The sequence below is a fragment of the Chelonia mydas genome, chromosome 10 (assembly GCF_015237465.2).
Source record: "Chelonia mydas isolate rCheMyd1 chromosome 10, rCheMyd1.pri.v2, whole genome shotgun sequence".
Taxonomy (NCBI): Eukaryota; Metazoa; Chordata; order Testudines; family Cheloniidae; genus Chelonia; species Chelonia mydas.
In genome coordinates this window covers 77,769,296-77,786,583 of record NC_051250.2, presented here as the reverse complement: position 1 = coordinate 77,786,583, position 17,288 = coordinate 77,769,296, and the positions used below count along the sequence as shown (strand labels likewise).

At 46.1% G+C, this 17,288-nt stretch overlaps 1 protein-coding gene and 1 long non-coding RNA gene across 3 annotated transcripts in view; one reads left to right on the top strand and one right to left on the bottom strand.

Annotated features, from left to right (window-relative positions):
• RAB11A (RAB11A, member RAS oncogene family) overlaps positions 1-17,288 on the bottom strand; it is a 24,123-nt gene continuing 6,835 nt past the window's right edge. Inside the window, exons 2-6 of one of the 2 annotated variants that reach the window (XM_037910493.2) lie at positions 16,853-16,952; positions 13,519-13,714; positions 11,910-12,103; positions 8,898-8,978; positions 1-1,681 (exon numbers count right to left, since the gene is read on the bottom strand). In XM_037910493.2, coding sequence (XP_037766421.1) covers positions 1,542-1,681; positions 8,898-8,978; positions 11,910-12,103; positions 13,519-13,714; positions 16,853-16,913 — 672 coding nt within the window. In that variant the 5' untranslated portion in view covers positions 16,914-16,952 and the 3' untranslated portion in view covers positions 1-1,541. The remainder of the gene's footprint in view (positions 1,682-8,897; positions 8,979-11,909; positions 12,104-13,518; positions 13,715-16,852; positions 16,953-17,288) is intronic. The other variant, XM_007059487.4, reaches the window with a different exon arrangement.
• The window catches only part of LOC119567173, a 27,280-nt gene continuing 19,423 nt past the window's right edge, over positions 9,432-17,288 (top strand). Inside the window, exon 1 of the long non-coding RNA XR_005227022.2 lies at positions 9,432-9,555. This is a non-coding gene — a long non-coding RNA (uncharacterized LOC119567173). The remainder of the gene's footprint in view (positions 9,556-17,288) is intronic.

Genomic DNA, 17,288 nt, shown 5'->3' with positions numbered 1-17,288 from the left:
TGGAATTGTCCCCTGTAATTCTTTATTATCATGAATGACTATTTTAAATCAATCTTTAAAAAAAAAGTTACAGAACGTGCATAAAATACAAAGTAATTTACAAACAGATCCAATAGCATCTTCGGAACAGATACACAAATAGGAGAAATGGATTAAAAAAAAAAAGACTGACTACAGCAATGCCTTCCGTGTGCCTTACACATCATGAGCACCGCAAGACCGAAAGGTTGGCTAATCAATGCAGCAACTTGTGCATGCCCACACACGGATGTTCTAGGTTGATTGTATCAGTGTCTGAGGAATGTCTCTCCTCCCACCCACCCTGCTCCAATAGTTTTTCATAGCTTTTTAAATACTGTAGGAGTTTAAGTGCCAATCACTCAAGCCATTTAGTGGACAGTTTGGAGATGAGAGAGTATTCTGCAGTACTTTCGAAAGTATAGTGACAGAAGGCACAGTTCACAACCTTATCATCCCTCAACAGTCTATGTCAACTGCTGACTGACTTGTACTGAAATCAGTCTATTAGCCACACATACTTTCAATAAGGAAACTATTCCAGATTATACTACCCAATGCTTCCAATGGAATGGAGCCACTGTTGCAGGGGTCCTTTATAAATTCTTTAGACATCATGGAAGTTGGTGACCCCAGCATTAAGCATTTGCAAATATAAATAAACTATGGATCCATGATACAATATCCCTCAAGTTTCTACTCATTGTGGAAAGGAAGAACTTTCTCATCCTCTGATACTGCCAGCACCATGGAGTCCAGTTCCTGGGCAACACAAAGTGATGCAAGTCCCAATATTAAGAGAGAAAAGTGAATCCGTTACTTAGCTCATGTTGCTTTGTCTTATTTCACAAGAGGCACCTTGAATGAGCTCCCACTAGTGTCTCCCATTTCAGCCTCCTACCATGACGACCTCATTTGCACAATTAGAACTCAAGAGCACCATTGCACACAGTGAAGTCTCCAGCTTAGATGCAAAACAAGAATCGTTTCTGCCCTAATATTTAGTAATAAAAATCCACATACCTTGACCACCTCACGATGTAACCAAAACATTTAGCTTTACTGTAAAATTGCATTTAAGAGCAATGGGTGTTTCATAAGCAATTTTTGGATGCAAGATATAACAGCTGGAGTGAGGAAAGATGATCTAGTTTAAATAGCCCAGAGATATTCATTAACATTGACAGTAATGTTTTGGGAAGGTCAGAATTAACATTTCTGAGCTTGATTACAAGATGACATTCTAGTAACCCAACTAGTGGTCATCAAGTTGGAAAGTAATCTATTAGAATTTCAAACAATTTACTAAACCAAGACTGGTGAGTCAGAGTTATGAAAATGCTGCAGCCATTTGGAAGCAATAATGATTTTAACACTAAAATCAAAGTGTTAAGACATGAATAAGATCAGAAGGAATAATAAGAGGAAGTAATTGAACACAAAGAATTAACCACAAGAATTACAAATATATTTAAATCTTGGACCTGGGGAATATACACAGCCTTTTAGGAAAGAAGAAACAATTATATATTCTGACAGCACTGCATCTTTGGTTTGTTTTCAGTGGTTGGTGGGACATGGATGGGAACCACATTGTTGCTTGGAGACATATCATTTTCACGTCTGTCTGACATTTGCTTTTGAGAAACAATACGATAGATCTCTGGAAAACAAGAACAGGAACCAGTTACTATGTACATATTTTCAATCACAGCAACGCCAATAAGTTACTCAAGTTTAGCATCTTCTGGACTTTATATATAAACCAGCAAAGTTTGTCAATACCTCATAACAAAATGAGAAGTACAGCTGTGTGGGTAACATCATACAGATATCTTCACAATCAGTTAATCTGTACCATCACATTTCCAGTATCTTGTGACCAAGGCAGATCATTTGCTTTTTACAAGACTATTTCTAGTTCTCTACACCTTTGCTTTTATTGTTACTTCCCTTGAAGAGAGCTATTCTGTAGCCAGAACTTGCTAGCAAGAGATTTAGGGTATGGGAGACTAAAATGCCCATGCTAGTTTTTAAGAGCTGTAGACAGCTTTTGGTCCTGATGAGCCCTAAGGCTGTGAATACATCTGCAGATGCTAACATGGATGAATGGAGCTGGTTGGCAGCTACGTTCCCACCTTTTGGAGAGGGCTCAGAGGGGCAGTTGCTCCTTTGCTCCAAAAGACCCTCAGGCCTATCTTATGTCTGATGTATTTGCTGTTGGAGACGCAGTCTTAGATTTTAAAAAATTCTGTAGAGGTGTCCAGACTATGGGACAGGCCTTGTTTCTGTTTAGATCCATGACACTCATAACCTGGGGAGAGTTACAGAAAGTACTCCATGTCTGAACAGCAAAGATCTGACTTTAAATCTATAGGCAAAATTTGGACTCCAGACTGAAAAAATAAAGCTTGAAATGGAAAGCTCGGCTCAAATTCTTGTGCCATTCCTAGTGCCTCAAAGGTGCAGCACACACTTGGATTTGATGCCTCACCTCAAAATGGCCTGTAGTGAGTGCAAAGCAGACCATGGGCATTAAGCATTTTTGCAGCTGTCGTGAGTGCATCTCAAATGCTCAAAGAGAAAGAAAGCACAGTGTAACCATGGGCAGACAGCTGGCTTTAGCAAGGAAACTTGCCTCAAAATGGAGGAGTAAATGAGAGAATCTCATTCAAAACTACAGACCTCTTTCAAGCTTTTCTTAGGTAAGTGGAAAAGTTTTTTGAGCTCAGTCCAAAGCTACCCTAGAGTGAAGTATGCCAGTTGGTACTGTCTCACACTCTGCTACAGCTAGGGGAACTGTTCGGGGGGGGCGGGGGAGGGAGAAAGAATAAATGAACTTCTCCACTTAGCCATTTGCTGCCCCACACTACACAGTACACCATGCTGCTGTAAGAGTTCCATATGAGTTCAGAAAGCTGGAGTACGAGACATTTGCACTTTACTCTTTCTTCTGGGGCAGAATGAGGAAAAAGCATAGCTCAGCAAATATCCCTCGCTGCACAGAAAGCTGTGATCCGAGTTCTTTTGGAGGGTCTCAGTCAGTTATTGGTACGATAACAATTGCCTGACTGGCACCTTATTTAACCCCAAACCAAGAAATATTTCTTCCACTAGAGAGTAGCATTTGTTAAGAATGTGAGCAACAAACTGCTTAAAAGTGAACAGCCGGACATTTCAACACAAGCAAATTGAGCAAACATGCACAGATAAGTCTAACATTTGCTGCTAAGGGCTGAATACACAGAGCTCTGTGTCTGCTTCTGTAGCTAATAGGAAGTGTGCTGGAAAGAGGGCTTCCAGAAAGTGGGGCTGGGATAAAGGTGCAAGGAAAGGGCTTTTTTGAACAAGTTGTGAACAAAGTTAAACCCCAGCAAATGCAGTCACCAAAGGACCAAACAGGCAAGTCAGACCTGAAGTTCTCCTGCAGGACAGACAGCACAAGTGCATACAGCCATCTGAATGCTGACTAGCAGGGCAAACAGACAAAATCACACGTGCCAAGTGCACAAGGCTTGTTGACAATACAAAGAAAATACCAGTATCTGCCAGTGGCACATTCGTTCAGAGAAGAGCAGCAAGTTAGGTATTCAGAACTGACATCCCACATCTCATTAAATACAAGAGGAAGAACCTGTTAGGATCATCTCAGTTTGACACAGTTGGCTACACAAGTGAATTGCTGATATAAGCAAACCCAACAGTTGCCACACCGAAAGGAAGAGGGTTTCTGGTTTCAGAATTACTAAAGTTTTCAGTCATGTCTTTCCAAAGCAGCCTGAAATAGCATTAATGGTCTCTTGTGCGTAGGAGCAAATTCAGGTTGGAGATGGGGTGAACTTCAATGAAATACACACATTCCTCCAACGGGTCTCCAGCACTTAAGTCCCCAGGATTGCGGAGATAGCAATTCTAAAGGCCCACACTGAGTTTATGCATCATACAAAGTCTGCTCTACAAGCCAAAAACCCACACACCATATCACCTCCCATGGAACACTTAAATTCTTCTTTAGATAGCACATGCAGCTCATCATGCAACAGGGCATTTTACCCTGAAGTACTGCTGAGTGGGGTGGGGTGGAATCAGAGCTCCTCAGGCACCAAGATCTTCCGGCCAAGTTTTACCATCGCACTGCTCCTACTGATGTCAGAGTTTCCTGTGCATGTCTAATGGCAGAATCTGACCTATTACTATTTAAAAACAAGTGAATGCTGCTGCCTTTATAGTTATAACTCACCAGCAGCGGATAACCTCTGCAGCCACCAATCTTGAAAACAGTACTTTCATGAAGAAGCATTCCTGAGCACACACTCCAGTGCATTAGTACCAACAGCCCTGAAACATTCGACATCACACCCATCCTGTTCCACAGCTGCGAGCAAAGATTTGCAGTTTACAAAAGAGAGCCTTCTGTTTTCATGTCCCCGTATCCTATAGGCTTCAAGCTCTCTCACCACCACTACCCAAGAATTGGATGGCAGTTCACAGACTGATGCACTGTTGATTCCTCCTTTGGGTGCTCAAATTTACCCTGGTCCGACATGTGATAGCTACAGCCTGCCCTCCGCACGGTATTATCTTGTGGCATCAGCAGCAGAGGCTCTGAGGACTGCACGAAGATCATCACCATATGAAGGCCTATGCTATACAACTGGCCAGTCCCTAAGGATTGCATGCTAGTGAAGATATGCAGGAGGAGAGAGATTAATACTTTACAATCCATTCAGCAACAACAAAATCCCAGTCCCTATGAAGTGCTCACTGTAATCGGCAATCTCTGCTCAGAAGAGGCCTTTTACCACAACAGGGCTGGGCAAGTGACATTGCTCTAGGAGGAACCTTGCACAGGGCCTGCTTAGGCCACGGCTGTGTTGCCCTCATTCTTAGAAGCACCAAGCTCTTTAACAGGAAAATCCCCAGATTGTTTGTCATTGGCAGGAACCCCCCCACAGAAGTAGTGTTACAAATCACTAGGTGAGAAGGAAGGGCAGATCAGCAAGAAAAAGGCTGATGAGGGGTTGGGAGGGGGAAGGAGGAGACAGCATGGCACACACTTGAGACCAGATTCCCACTTACACTCAGGCCACTGTACACTGCTCTGGCCATGCAGAGGACTTTACAGTGGCTGTAGTTATAACAAATACTCACTGTAAGGCCCCCGTGCATTGCCAGAGCAGCGTGCAGCAGTGCCCATGGGAATCAGGCCCTCGAGGTCTAAATGTTGCCTTGTTTACAATGCCATTTGGATCATCTGCTTTGGCTGCAGAAGGACAGACACTGCCTGATTTGGTAACAGTCCAAAACCTGTACTCCTGAGCAGCTGAACCCTGCACCAAGCTGGGCGCTCACTAGGTATGAGCTGCTACTCCATCTACACCCCATCATGAGCAACAAGACTGAGGAAGGGCATTCTGCCCCCCTCCACCTGCAATCGGGGTGGAGTACGGGCACATGTGTAAGCTGCCATAACAGCAGGGGAATCATCCTTCCCACACCCACGAACATTTAAAGCTGCTTTTAAAAAAAAAAAAGGGTTGTGAATGGCACCGTTCTTATCGGGTGCTGGAGAACCCTGAAGTTGGCCTCGCTGGTCTTACGCATTCCAGAGAAATGGCTCTAGCTAGAACACACACCAGCTCAGCTGGAGTGCAGTTAGCACTGTTGGGAGCCCTACTACAGGCTAGCTGCCAGTGCTTTGAAACACCATGTCAGACCGGCTCTGTGCAAGGTTGCATAAGCGACTAGATGTGGAAACAGCAGTCGCAGCCTGTTTGCAGCGCAGTTCCAACACTGCTAACGCTGGGGGACGTGACGGAGCATTCAGAGTCTCTCCTTCTGTGTGTCACATCGGTTATTAGCCTGTCGGGTTTTCAGTTTATTATGGCTCTGATCGGATTTGCTTTGTAGAAGAATAAGAAGTGCTTCACCCTCAGACACCCTATTCGTAGAGGTGTCAGGGCCATAACCCTTTACCAAGAGTAAACTGTGCAGAACAAGCAGGGGTTGGATAGCACCAACCAATTTGAATTGCACACACTTGAAGTAACCCCCCATAATCATTAGTAGGTTTTGGGTAGAAAGAGCCAGCTATGACAAGTGTTTTCAAGAAGTTTACTGGGAGAACATTCATCCTTCACATGCCAGTTGAAGTGTGGCTGGAGGCAACCTGCTGCTAATATATTTACTTCATTTTATCTCCCTGACACAGGAGCTCAACTAGAACAAGCCACATGCTCTCTAATCAGTAGAAGCGTTTCCTTAAACATGCTCCAACTCCCCCGAACAGGAACACCATCTGCATGCCCAACAATTCTTTATCTAACACACTGTCACCAACACGCAGGGAACATCTACATTTGTTGAACAGCAACCAAACCTTCCCGAAGCCAGTGAGGGCAGGATTTGATTCACTTATTCTCCAATTACGAAATGCACCTCGTAAAGGAAAATTAAGCACGGAAATAGAACTTCCACTAATTATAATCAAAAACAACTTCTGGAATAGATGATGCTGATAAGGGCATGTAAGACAAGGTAGTACAGGCTGCTTTGAAAACAGCCTTCATTCATCTAGCTATTCCCCAAGAGGTAAATTGCTTCCCCATGGCATTAGTCTGACTGTCGCCCAGCTGTATGTAGATCAGACTGCAGCCTGGTGCAAACAAACTTTCAGCCTCAGCAAATGCCATTATGGAACAGTATGGTGCAGCAATAAACCAGGGGCAATTTGCTGATGAGTTTTACATAATTTGACAGCTTTGGAAGAAACCAACCTATACAGCACATTCTATCTGCTGGATTTCCAGATTTCCGTTTCCTTTACACTGCCAGAGCTGAACTAAAGCTAAATACTAACACCTGTGCCAAGGGTCCTTACCTCTCCCAACAGTCAAGATGGGGCGGGCAGTGTAGCTGAAGAGAAGCTATTCAGTTTGAAGTGTAGAATGCACCCATAAATACACACTGTGCACATTCTGACATACATTGATCACATGGTGAAATGTACATGACTCTGGGAGATGGTGAGGGTATTTGGTTGCTGGGACTCAAGAGAAGCAGTCTTTCTAACTGCCCTCCACCAAGACACTTGTGCAAAATGGGCATGTCTCAGGCTGAACCTTGTGGACTGCCTGAAATGGAAGTGGATGGAGAAGACAGAACTACAACACGCTTGCTAGCACCTGTCTAATGCTGTCTACCTATTACATGTCAACCACTCCCCTGCCCCACACCCAGAGATAGCATCAATCGATATACAGGTTGATAATGTTCCTTGTGTTTTCCAGTTTTATGGGATTTATTCTTTCAGCCTTAATTTTAGTATTCACAGCAACCACCAATGACTGATTGGAAGTTGTTTTTTTTTTGTTTTTTTTTGTTTTTTTAAAAAAGAGCCACAAATGGTGGTTAGAGGAGAAACTGGGAATCAGGACTCCTGCATGCTAATCCCAGCTCTGCCCCCAGCTCTACATGGACCTGGGCAAGTCAATTAACCTCCTTGGGCCTCTGTTCACCTGTCTGTAAAATGGGTACACTTATGTACAGGGATGCTGAGGGATCTGGGGTTTAAAAAAGCATTTCAAGAGTCTCCAAGAAACATTAAAAATGTATTTTCAATTGCAGTAATAATTAAGTTCTGTTAAACAGGAAATTCATGAAGAAGAGAATCTGTCTCAAACATGTAGCATTCTTTAAAAAATCCTGACACTTTGGGTACCTCCTTTGTTTGTTAACCAATACCTGTCTGTTCTTGAAAAAACATGCAAACTACCTAGTAATCAGCAAGGACTGCTTCATTGTATGTACAACAGATGTAAGCTCAGACAAGATCAATTGCAATAAGTAATTGTCCTGCCTCAAAGTGATCTCCAAGGTAATTCATGAATATTGAATGATTGCGTGCAAGTTCTCTCCTCTAATATTTTCACACTCTAATATAGCTGCTGGCAGTATGGTCCTCTTCAGTGCATTTTAAAGACACAAAGTATTAAATTCTCTGGCCTATACATGGGCATTTTCCAGATAACACCACATTCAAACATAGCCTAGTGCCTCCTACCACAGGAATGGAGGGTGGGTGGGTGCTGAACAATATAGAGGCAGGTATATTTTAGAAGTAGGACAGCACTCCTACCAGGACAGGTCAGCCGGGCAGGCACAGGATAGATGCAAAGGTATATGGGCTAGACTCATTGCTGAGTACAGTTGCAGGGGCACCACAAAGGAGCTGGTTGCAGCTCTCTGATGCTGTGGTTGGTTCTACTCCAGAGCTGGTCTTGTGTCGATTATAGCAGTTTAGAGGGCCCTCTGGGCTGTTCTAATCTGCACTGGCTGACTATAGCCCACAAGGGGCAATCAACTAGGGAGAGCTGTCAGAACTCAACATGCTGCAGGAAGTGGGGTTCAAGCTGGCTATGCTGGTGCTGTGCCAGGCCTGCTGGGAATTACCCTCACACAGATGTGGCCAGTTTCCAGCCATTATGTACTGCTTGTGCAGAGTGGAGAACATCTAATGTACCTGCATGGCCCCAGCACCATAACATCTGAGTGCCTCACAATCTTTACGGTATTTATCCTCACAACCCTCATGTGAGGTAGGGTAGTGCTGCTCTCTCCATTTTTTACAGATGGGGAGCTGTGGCATAGAGGGGTTAAGTGACTTGCCTAAGATCACACAGGATGTCTGTGACAGAGCAGCAAATTAAACCCGGGTCTCCCAAGTCCTAGGCTAGTGCTGTAATCAGCAGGCTAAAGAATCTGGCCTGCGGTCTCTAAATCTAGGAAAAATTCCATGTTCAAATGGCAGAGATGCACGCAATCTGCAGTTCCTCCCCTGAACAGCACGCGCAGACCGCACCAAGCACGACGAGGCTCACCTGTCAGAATAGTCTGGAAAGCAGCTTCCACATTCGTAGAGTCTAAAGCAGATGTCTCAATAAATGATAAGCCGTTCTTTTCTGTGTGGGCAGAGAGAGAGAGCGTAAGTTACAGTGCAGGCATCGCACAAGTGATTCCCATCAAGCAGCCCTCCTGTGCCGAAGACCAGATTTATTGGCGTTCGTGTTGAAAACCTTGTGTAGCGATATAAGTGGTTATGAAAACAAATGTTCTCTCTTCTAAAGGGTGTAAGGAGAACAGTGCTGTAACAGGGGTAGTCTGTCCCCTTAAGGACAATAGCGTCTAGGGGGTCAGCCAAGCCTTGTTCTGTAACATGACCCCGCTGAGAGGTTTGGGGGGTTCTGAGGTACTCAAGGGATTAAGAAAAGGGCAGAGGCAGCTATGGGGAGAGAGGAAGTGGTCACGGGGAGAATACTTTGTGTTTGGGGAAATGTGTGCTACTGTTCCTTTAAGGGTCCAGGGCCCAGAGCCTTGTAAAGAGGGTGGGGCAAGGCTCCCTGCTCTTCCAACCAACCAGGACCAGCTCTGGGAAACAGGGCTGTATATATTCTGCCTCTTCTCTGAAAGCAGGGAGACACCACCAGAAGAAGGTTACTGCCCAGGAAGCTCTCCAAACCCAGGGAGAAAAGCACTCAGGTAAGAAGGGCCAGCTGGGGAGGAGCTGGTTAGAGGCCACAGCTGTCCTGAATTAATAAGCACAGCCCTCCTTGTTGGGCTTTGGGCTCCTGTGCCAAGGAGGAGGCTGGGGGATCCCTGCACCTAAAGGGAAGCTCTCTTTGGGGGTAGGCCAATTAAACTAAATAAATTAGACCCTAAAAGTAGGGGGATATTGTTTAAAGACTCTGGATGAGGGTGGTTTATTTCTGAACTCCAGAAGAGAGTTAGTTGAGGGAACCATGCCTGCAAGGCCTCCCCATACCACGAGGAGACACTAGGATGGCCACCTGCCATAAATGCCCAGTGCCAGTAACAACACACTCACATGCTGCATGTTTTAGGCACCAGTCTACCCCAGAGGCTTATCACCCCAATATGTGCTAGTGAGACTTTATAGCAGTGGCTCTCAACCAGGGGTATGTGCACGGCTAGGGGTACTCAGAGGTCTTCCAAGGGGTACATCAACTCATGTAGGTATTTGCCTAGCTTTACAACACGCTACATAAAAAGCACTAGCGAAGTCAGTACAAACTAATGTTTCAGAGACAATGATTTGTTCCTATTGCTCTATACTATACACTGAAATGTAAGTACAATATTTATATTCCAATTGACTATTATAATCATATGGTAAAAAATAAAGTCAGCACTTTTCAGTAACCGTGAATTATGACACTTGTGTCTTTTTATGTCTGATTTTGTAAGTTGAAGTGAGGTGAAAGTTGGGGGTATGTGACAAATCAGACTCTTGAAAGGGGTACAGTAGGCTGGAAAGGTTGACACACTGCTTTATAGCACTTCCACACAGTGGGGGAGCTTCCAGGATTACTCCTCACCTAGTCCCATTTCTCGGCCCCGCCACAGCAACACTATGAGGTGACTTCGTGAACAAGGCAGTGCTGCTTCTGAAGGGGTAAGATTAGGGTGTTGTTCCAGTGTCATGTAAAGGAGAGCTTGGTACCCAAACTTTAACAACCCCCTCCCTCCCCCTGCCCCAGACATTATGGCACCTCACTTCAACATCACCAGAGCACTAAGGTGTGAGTCTCCTCAGGCAATGAGTGATCACTCAGAGCGAGGGGAGGGACAAGGAGTCGGTTTTAGTTCCTTTAAGTTTGACTTCCATGTTGTTTCTTTCATGTAACACTTAACATCCAAACATGAGGTTGAGAGAATGGAAGGGGGAAACCCTCTTGGAAGCATCTCAAAGCTGCCCCTTTGAAACTGACTTCATGGAATAAGACTGTGTCAAAGGGGAATGATTCTCAGGGATTTTGAATCCAAAATGCAGTTTGAGTGTCCTCTACTTGCAGGCAAACATCCTCACTTGGCCACAAGCTGTGTGCAAGCACCTGCATAAATCAGTGACTAACTATTATTAATGCAGGGAACCCAAAGCCATGTTCCAGTACAAAAGAAACTTGGCCTGAAACTCGTTGTTTATGAAGATGGCAATGACTGACCCAGGCAGGTGACCCCAGAATTTAATTGCACAGGACTGAGCTGATCACAATGGTCCCTTCTGGCCTTAAAGTCGATGAGTCTGAGAGACAAAGCTCTCATTTGATTAAAAAGGCCTTACCAGTTGAGTTTGGTACCTGCTGGGTGTGTTCAAAAACAATTTGAACCGTCCATGTCTTTATATTTGCCTTCTTCACTGCTGTCTACAGTTGTAAATCTAAATGAAGCATGGGCAGTGGGTATGAGGCTGGGGGAGGCTGTACGTCCCCCAAACAGCCAGATGTGGCCCCTCCCCCATCCTGCTTCCTGCTCAGCAGCACCCACCCTCCTGGTGCTGGGGCAGGAGCACCTACCCTCCCCTGGTGCTTCAGGGCTAGGGATGCTAGCCTGGGGTGGGGCCAGCAGCCACGGTGGGCCCCCCGGACTCCAAGGGGGAGGGTGCGGAAGGGGCAGGGCCTTGGGCAGAAGGGGTGTGGCTGGGGGCTAGCCTCCCCCAGCTGGTCACGTGCCGCCGCCAAAATAAAGGCTGGTTGGAGGGATCAGCAGTGCTACTACACAAGAGACTTAGGGTCTTAGCATCCCTGAGTGTTGGAGCTCAGGAACACATGAGATGCTGCATCTGGGTTTAAATGGATATTGTCACTGCACAAATGCCTCTGGCTGATGCAAGGAATGGCATCAATATTAGTGCCATTAGGCTGCTTGCTGAAAGAAAAGCACTGATGTCTATGGGGAAGTGTGTTAACAGTGGGCTGAGAGGGCAAGTAACAACTCACTCCCTCGTTCTTTAAAAGCCTGTCTGTATTTGGCTGCAAAGAACTCAAATCCCCATAGAGGGGTTACCATCAACAAACTATATTTAATCCACTAACCTGCAAAAGCTCTGGCCTCATCCGTAGGGACTGCGCGAAGGTGACGCAAATCACTCTTATTACCCACCAACATAATGACGATGTTACTGTCAGCGTGGTCTCTCAATTCTTTCAACCATCGCTCCACGTTTTCATAGGTAAGGTGCTTGGCAATGTCATAAACCAACAAAGCCCCAACAGCCCCACGGTAGTACCTGGGGGCAGACATGTATTCTTGAATCAGCAACGAACAACATGATTCAAACAAACTGTCTTCCTCCGTGCCGTAACAGAAGGTGAATCAAATCTGACTCACTGTGCTGTTTGACAATCCATTCTTAAAATAAGCAGACTCAGTTTCATTTTGTTCTCATTTACCTTGTGCTTTAACCCAGACAGTTATTCCAATTAGCTAAGGCCGCTGCATGGGGACTAGTGGTGTCCACTACAGCATTAGGGTTTCTGCTTTTATGATAAAACCTCAGAGCAAAAAACTTAAAAGGAGTTATAAATAGTTAGCTGCATCTCCAAGCTCTTTACACAGTGGCAGGGCTGAATTAATGCAGGGGCTTTAGGGGCTGCAGCTAAGGGGGGGGCCCACAGGCCCTATGCAGCCCACTGCTTCTTTTAATCCGTCCCCTGAGCCTCGGCACCCCCTGGGCCTGGAGTTGCAAGCGCCAGCTCACCAATGTGCCCTTGCAGCCCCTAGGCGAGGGGCGTTCAGGGAATCTCTGCACACTGCCCCTGCTCCCAGCACTGGCTCTGCAGCTCCCATTGGCTGGGTACCCCAGCCAATGGGAGCTGCAGGGGCGGCCTGCAGGCACAGACAGCATGCACCTTGCAGAGCAGCCTGGCCCCTCTGCCTAGAGGCTGGACACGCCAGCCACCTCAGGGAGCAGAAGAGCATTGAGCCAGGGGAGGCAGAGATTCTGCCTTAGCCCTGCTGCACCACCAACCAGGAGCCACCCACGGTAAGCACCTCCAGACCAGAACCTGCACCCCACACCCTAATCCCCTGCCTGAGCCCACTCCCTTACTCCAAACCCCCAAGTGCCCCACAAAAATCTAGTAGCCCCGGCACCACAGGAGAGTTAATCCAGCCCTGCACAGTGGGCAAGTAATATTGCCACTTGCAGCTGGACAGAGAAGCAGACAAGTATGGTGACTTGGTCAGGAACTGACTAAAGAACCTGGGGTTTGGTTTGGTTTAAGACTGTTACTCCAGAATTCCATCTATATATTAGGGACATCTGATGTACTTTATACGATCCCAAATGTCCCATTTCCTCCCACCAATATTAAAATTGTTTGAGGTCTAACAGGCCCCAAACAGCCCCATACACTGTGCTTCTGAAGGGGGCCAAATTCATCAAATATAAAACACTGAAGACCATTTTTAATCTTGAAACCTATCATACCACACAGATGTCAAGGACATTAGAATTCAGTAAGTTTGCACACACAATACCATGCTTTCACCATTCTCAGGTTTAACCACTTTACAGGGAGATGTTTTCCAGCATTCATTATGGCACAAAGCATTCAGAGTTCCAGTTTCTCTCTGATTCAGGAGAAAAGTGAAACCAAACACTAGTTCTCGTAAAAAATATACACTATGCTTATCACTTACGCTGATGTTATAGCTCGGTATCGTTCCTGTCCTGCTGTGTCCCATATCTGAGCCTTTATTGTCTTGCCATCAACTTGAATGCTTCTTGTTGCAAATTCCACTCCAATAGTGCTTTTGCTTTCCAAGTTAAACTCATTGCGCGTGAATCGAGAAAGGAGGTTACTCTTGCCCACACCAGAGTCTCCAATAAGTACAACTAAAGACAAGACAAGAGTCATCAGAATTGCACACCATCTGCAAATATACTGAGCAATTTTTATAATTAGCTTTATTCACAGAAACATTTACTTTTCACAATGAGATGTGGGAAAAAGGCGGCAGCCAAGCCAAGGCAGCTGTCTTACTTTAACTGCTCAAATATTCTCCACGCTTCCAAACAAGTGGAGACACCAAAACCACCACCATTTGAAGAGGCTCTTTTTACCATTATTTAATTCAAATCTTAATCTCCCAGAGTAGTAAAATACTTCATAGTTATCTAGCTATTTATTATGGTAATGAGCCATATCTGAGCACCTCACAAGGGCCAACAACTTGAATTTCACATCAAGGTGATCCTTGGAGTAAGGTCATCAGTTGTGTTTCTGTAACAAGAGTCCTGTGGGTCAGATCCTGGCCCTCAACTAGATCTCCTTTGTGTCTTTTGGCAGGGGACAAGCTTCCCCAAGGGGAAAGTCAGGGATTCCTAACACCGGGGGAATCCCTGGGATGCAAAAAACCCAACAGTCACCTTTGTCACCTTCTTGGGTCTGGTAGGATACAAGCAAAGCCACAGCCCAAAACATTCAGCAATCCTCTGCTGGCAGCATTTGCTTTAGGGTGCTGCTTTAGCCAGTGTCATTTAGAGCCGTTCATCACACCAGGGCAGTTTTGGCCTTTGCCCAGCTCCAGAATGAGTAGAGCAGAAAGATATTAGAGCCACCACCATTTCGCCTACCGATTAAATCCAGCTCATCCAGACACAGGAACCTGGCCCCTTAGGACTACAGCACAACTTCACACCAGCTATGGTTTGGGGATTCAGCTATGGTTACATTTGCAGAAGGAGACTGACAGAAGGTCCAAAATCCAATTCCTGGAGACGGTGATATAGGCTTGGGTATAACAGGGATAGAGGTAGGCTTGGGTATAACCTAAGGGCTCACAACAGAGTGGAGGGGACACATTCAAACCCTAGCCATGCCACTCCTTCAATTCACAGCAACAATGGCCCAGTAGGATGATCCTATGCCCTGACAGTGATAAAACACTGCATTGATAACAGGGAACATAAACAGGACAAATAAGGGCCTAGAGAAGGAAGGCAGATACCCTGGGAGTGAGTCAACACCAGCAACAGCAAAGGAGAGCCCACAACTGCATGGCAAATGATTTTGCTGGCCAACATTTGTTTTTAAAAGTCTGCGATATTTGCTCATAGCACCTCAGATTTAGCATTTAGTATTCCAGCACAGGTATGTTGAGGATGCCTTCTGAAATAGTCACACTCGGCCAAGGCCTAAGAAGAGTGGAATGGTGTAATTAAACACAGCTCAAGTATAAAAAACCAAGCCCAGACTGAGTTCTAAGTCTGCAGAGAACTGCTGCAGCTTAATGCAGCAGCCCTCCCAGTTTCAGACACAGTAGACAGTGTCTTCTGTGCCTGATTTAAAAAATTAATTAAAAAAAAACACTAAGAGGAATTTTCCTTTATTATAAAGGCCATTGCACCAGTGACGCACCTTCTGAACTCCCCCCTTGCCATAAAAAGCAACACACACATTAGCATCAAGAATGGCCTTAGAGGGAGTACTTCATTAAAACATCTTTCTGGCTTCCTCTGCCAGCTGACTCTGCAAGAAGCTAGCCATGCTGCAGAAGTTGTACACAGCACAAAGTCTCGGTTAACCATTTGTTTAGATAGCCGATAGTTTATTAGGCTTGACACATCCACATTTGACACAGACAGAATCTGGCTTTTATTCAAGAACGACAGTTCAATATTGTCAAATTTCAGTTGTCCTCCCATAGCTGATTTTGCTAACATAGGAGACGCAGGACTGTAACAACCCAGGTGCAAGGGACAAGTCTATTTAATTTACTCCTGGAGGATTTCTGCTCCACTGCGCACATGCAGAATTTGCAGATTTCTTTGCTTCCCTGCAGAAAAATGTCTTGCTGAGCCAGAAGCAAAGGGAAGCCACAAGAGTGGTCACATGCCCCTCCACAGCAGCGTGGGCGAGTGGTTGCAGGCTCCCAGAGCAGCCAGCTGAGAGGTAAATCACTATGGGGAAGCTGGAGATGCCCTCACCGGTGCCAGGTCAGACCCCTCCCTTCAATGCATCCAGACCCCCAGCCGAATCTCACCCCATGCACCCAGAACTCCTCCACTGAGCCACCCGCACATACACCCACACCTGGCTCTCCTGAGCCCTACACAGGGCTAGGGATGCCCCGGCTGGTGGCTCCTACCTGCTGCTGGGCTCAGCTGCTATTCCCTGCTGGGCTGGGGGAGGAGCACACTTCCACTACAGAGTCGGTCAGACACCCCCCCACACACACACACACACTTCTTGCCCCATTGCTCCTTAACTGCAGAGGGAGGGGTCACTATATGGGGGGTCTGTCCACCCAGATCCCCCAGCAAGCCCCACCCCACTGCATTCAGACCCCCACCTCTGCACCCAGACCACTCCCCATTGAGCCCCCACACTCAAACCCCCACCCTGACAAGCCCCATTTCTATGCACCCAGACCCCACCAAGCCACACTCCCCCAACACCCAGACCCCTCACCCTCACTGAGCTCTAACCACCTGCACCTCCCAACAAGCCTCTGTGCATCCAGATCCCCACTGAGCTGCCCACACCCAGCTTGTCCCACACAGAACCTCCTCACCCCACACGTGGATTCTCCCCCTCCCCCCACTAAGCCTGCCCACACCTGGATCCTGCCAGGCTGAGCCTGCCTGCCCACACCCAGTGTGCTTGATAGGGAGGGGGAGGGCCCCGGGGTGTTTCTGAGGCAGGTCCAGCCATTGCGCTGTGTCTGGGTCAGGTGCAACCTCACTGCCAAGTCCATGCCCTGGGGGAGAGGGAATGCAGGTTGATCTCCCACCTCTGTGCAGCCAGTGGCCTGTGCTCCCCACGGCCATCCCCTCATTTGTTTGACAAATAAAATCTGCAGAATTTTAAAATGTGTGCAGAATTTTTTTTTGCTGCACAGAATTCCCTCTGGAGTATTAAGTGTATCTGTGTCACCTGACAATTTACCATAGGGTTTTCGTTTTGTTAGCAAAGCTCAGTAACAGGACTAATGCAATCTTTAGACGCATAAGCATGGGAATCTCAAGTACCTGTAGAGAGGTCTTCACCTCTGCATTTGGCACTGGTGCAACTGCTGCTGGAATACTGCATCCAGTTCCAGTCCCCACAATTTGAGAAGGATGTTATAAACTGGAGAGGGGTCAGAGAATAGCCATGAGAATGATTAAAAGATTAGAAACTAAGGCATGTTGAGAGACTCAGAGCTCAATATATTTATCTTAACAAGGTTAGGGAGGTGACTTGATTTGTCTATAAGTACCAACATGGGTAACACATACTTAATCTAGCAGAGAAAGGTATAACGTGATCCAGTGACTGGAAGTTGAAGCTAGACAAATTCAGATTGGAAATAAGGTGTAAATTTAACGGTAAAAGTAATGAACCAGTGGAACACTTTACTGAGGGTCATGGTGGAGTTTCCATCACTGACCATTCTAAAATCCAGATTAGATTATTTTTTGCCTA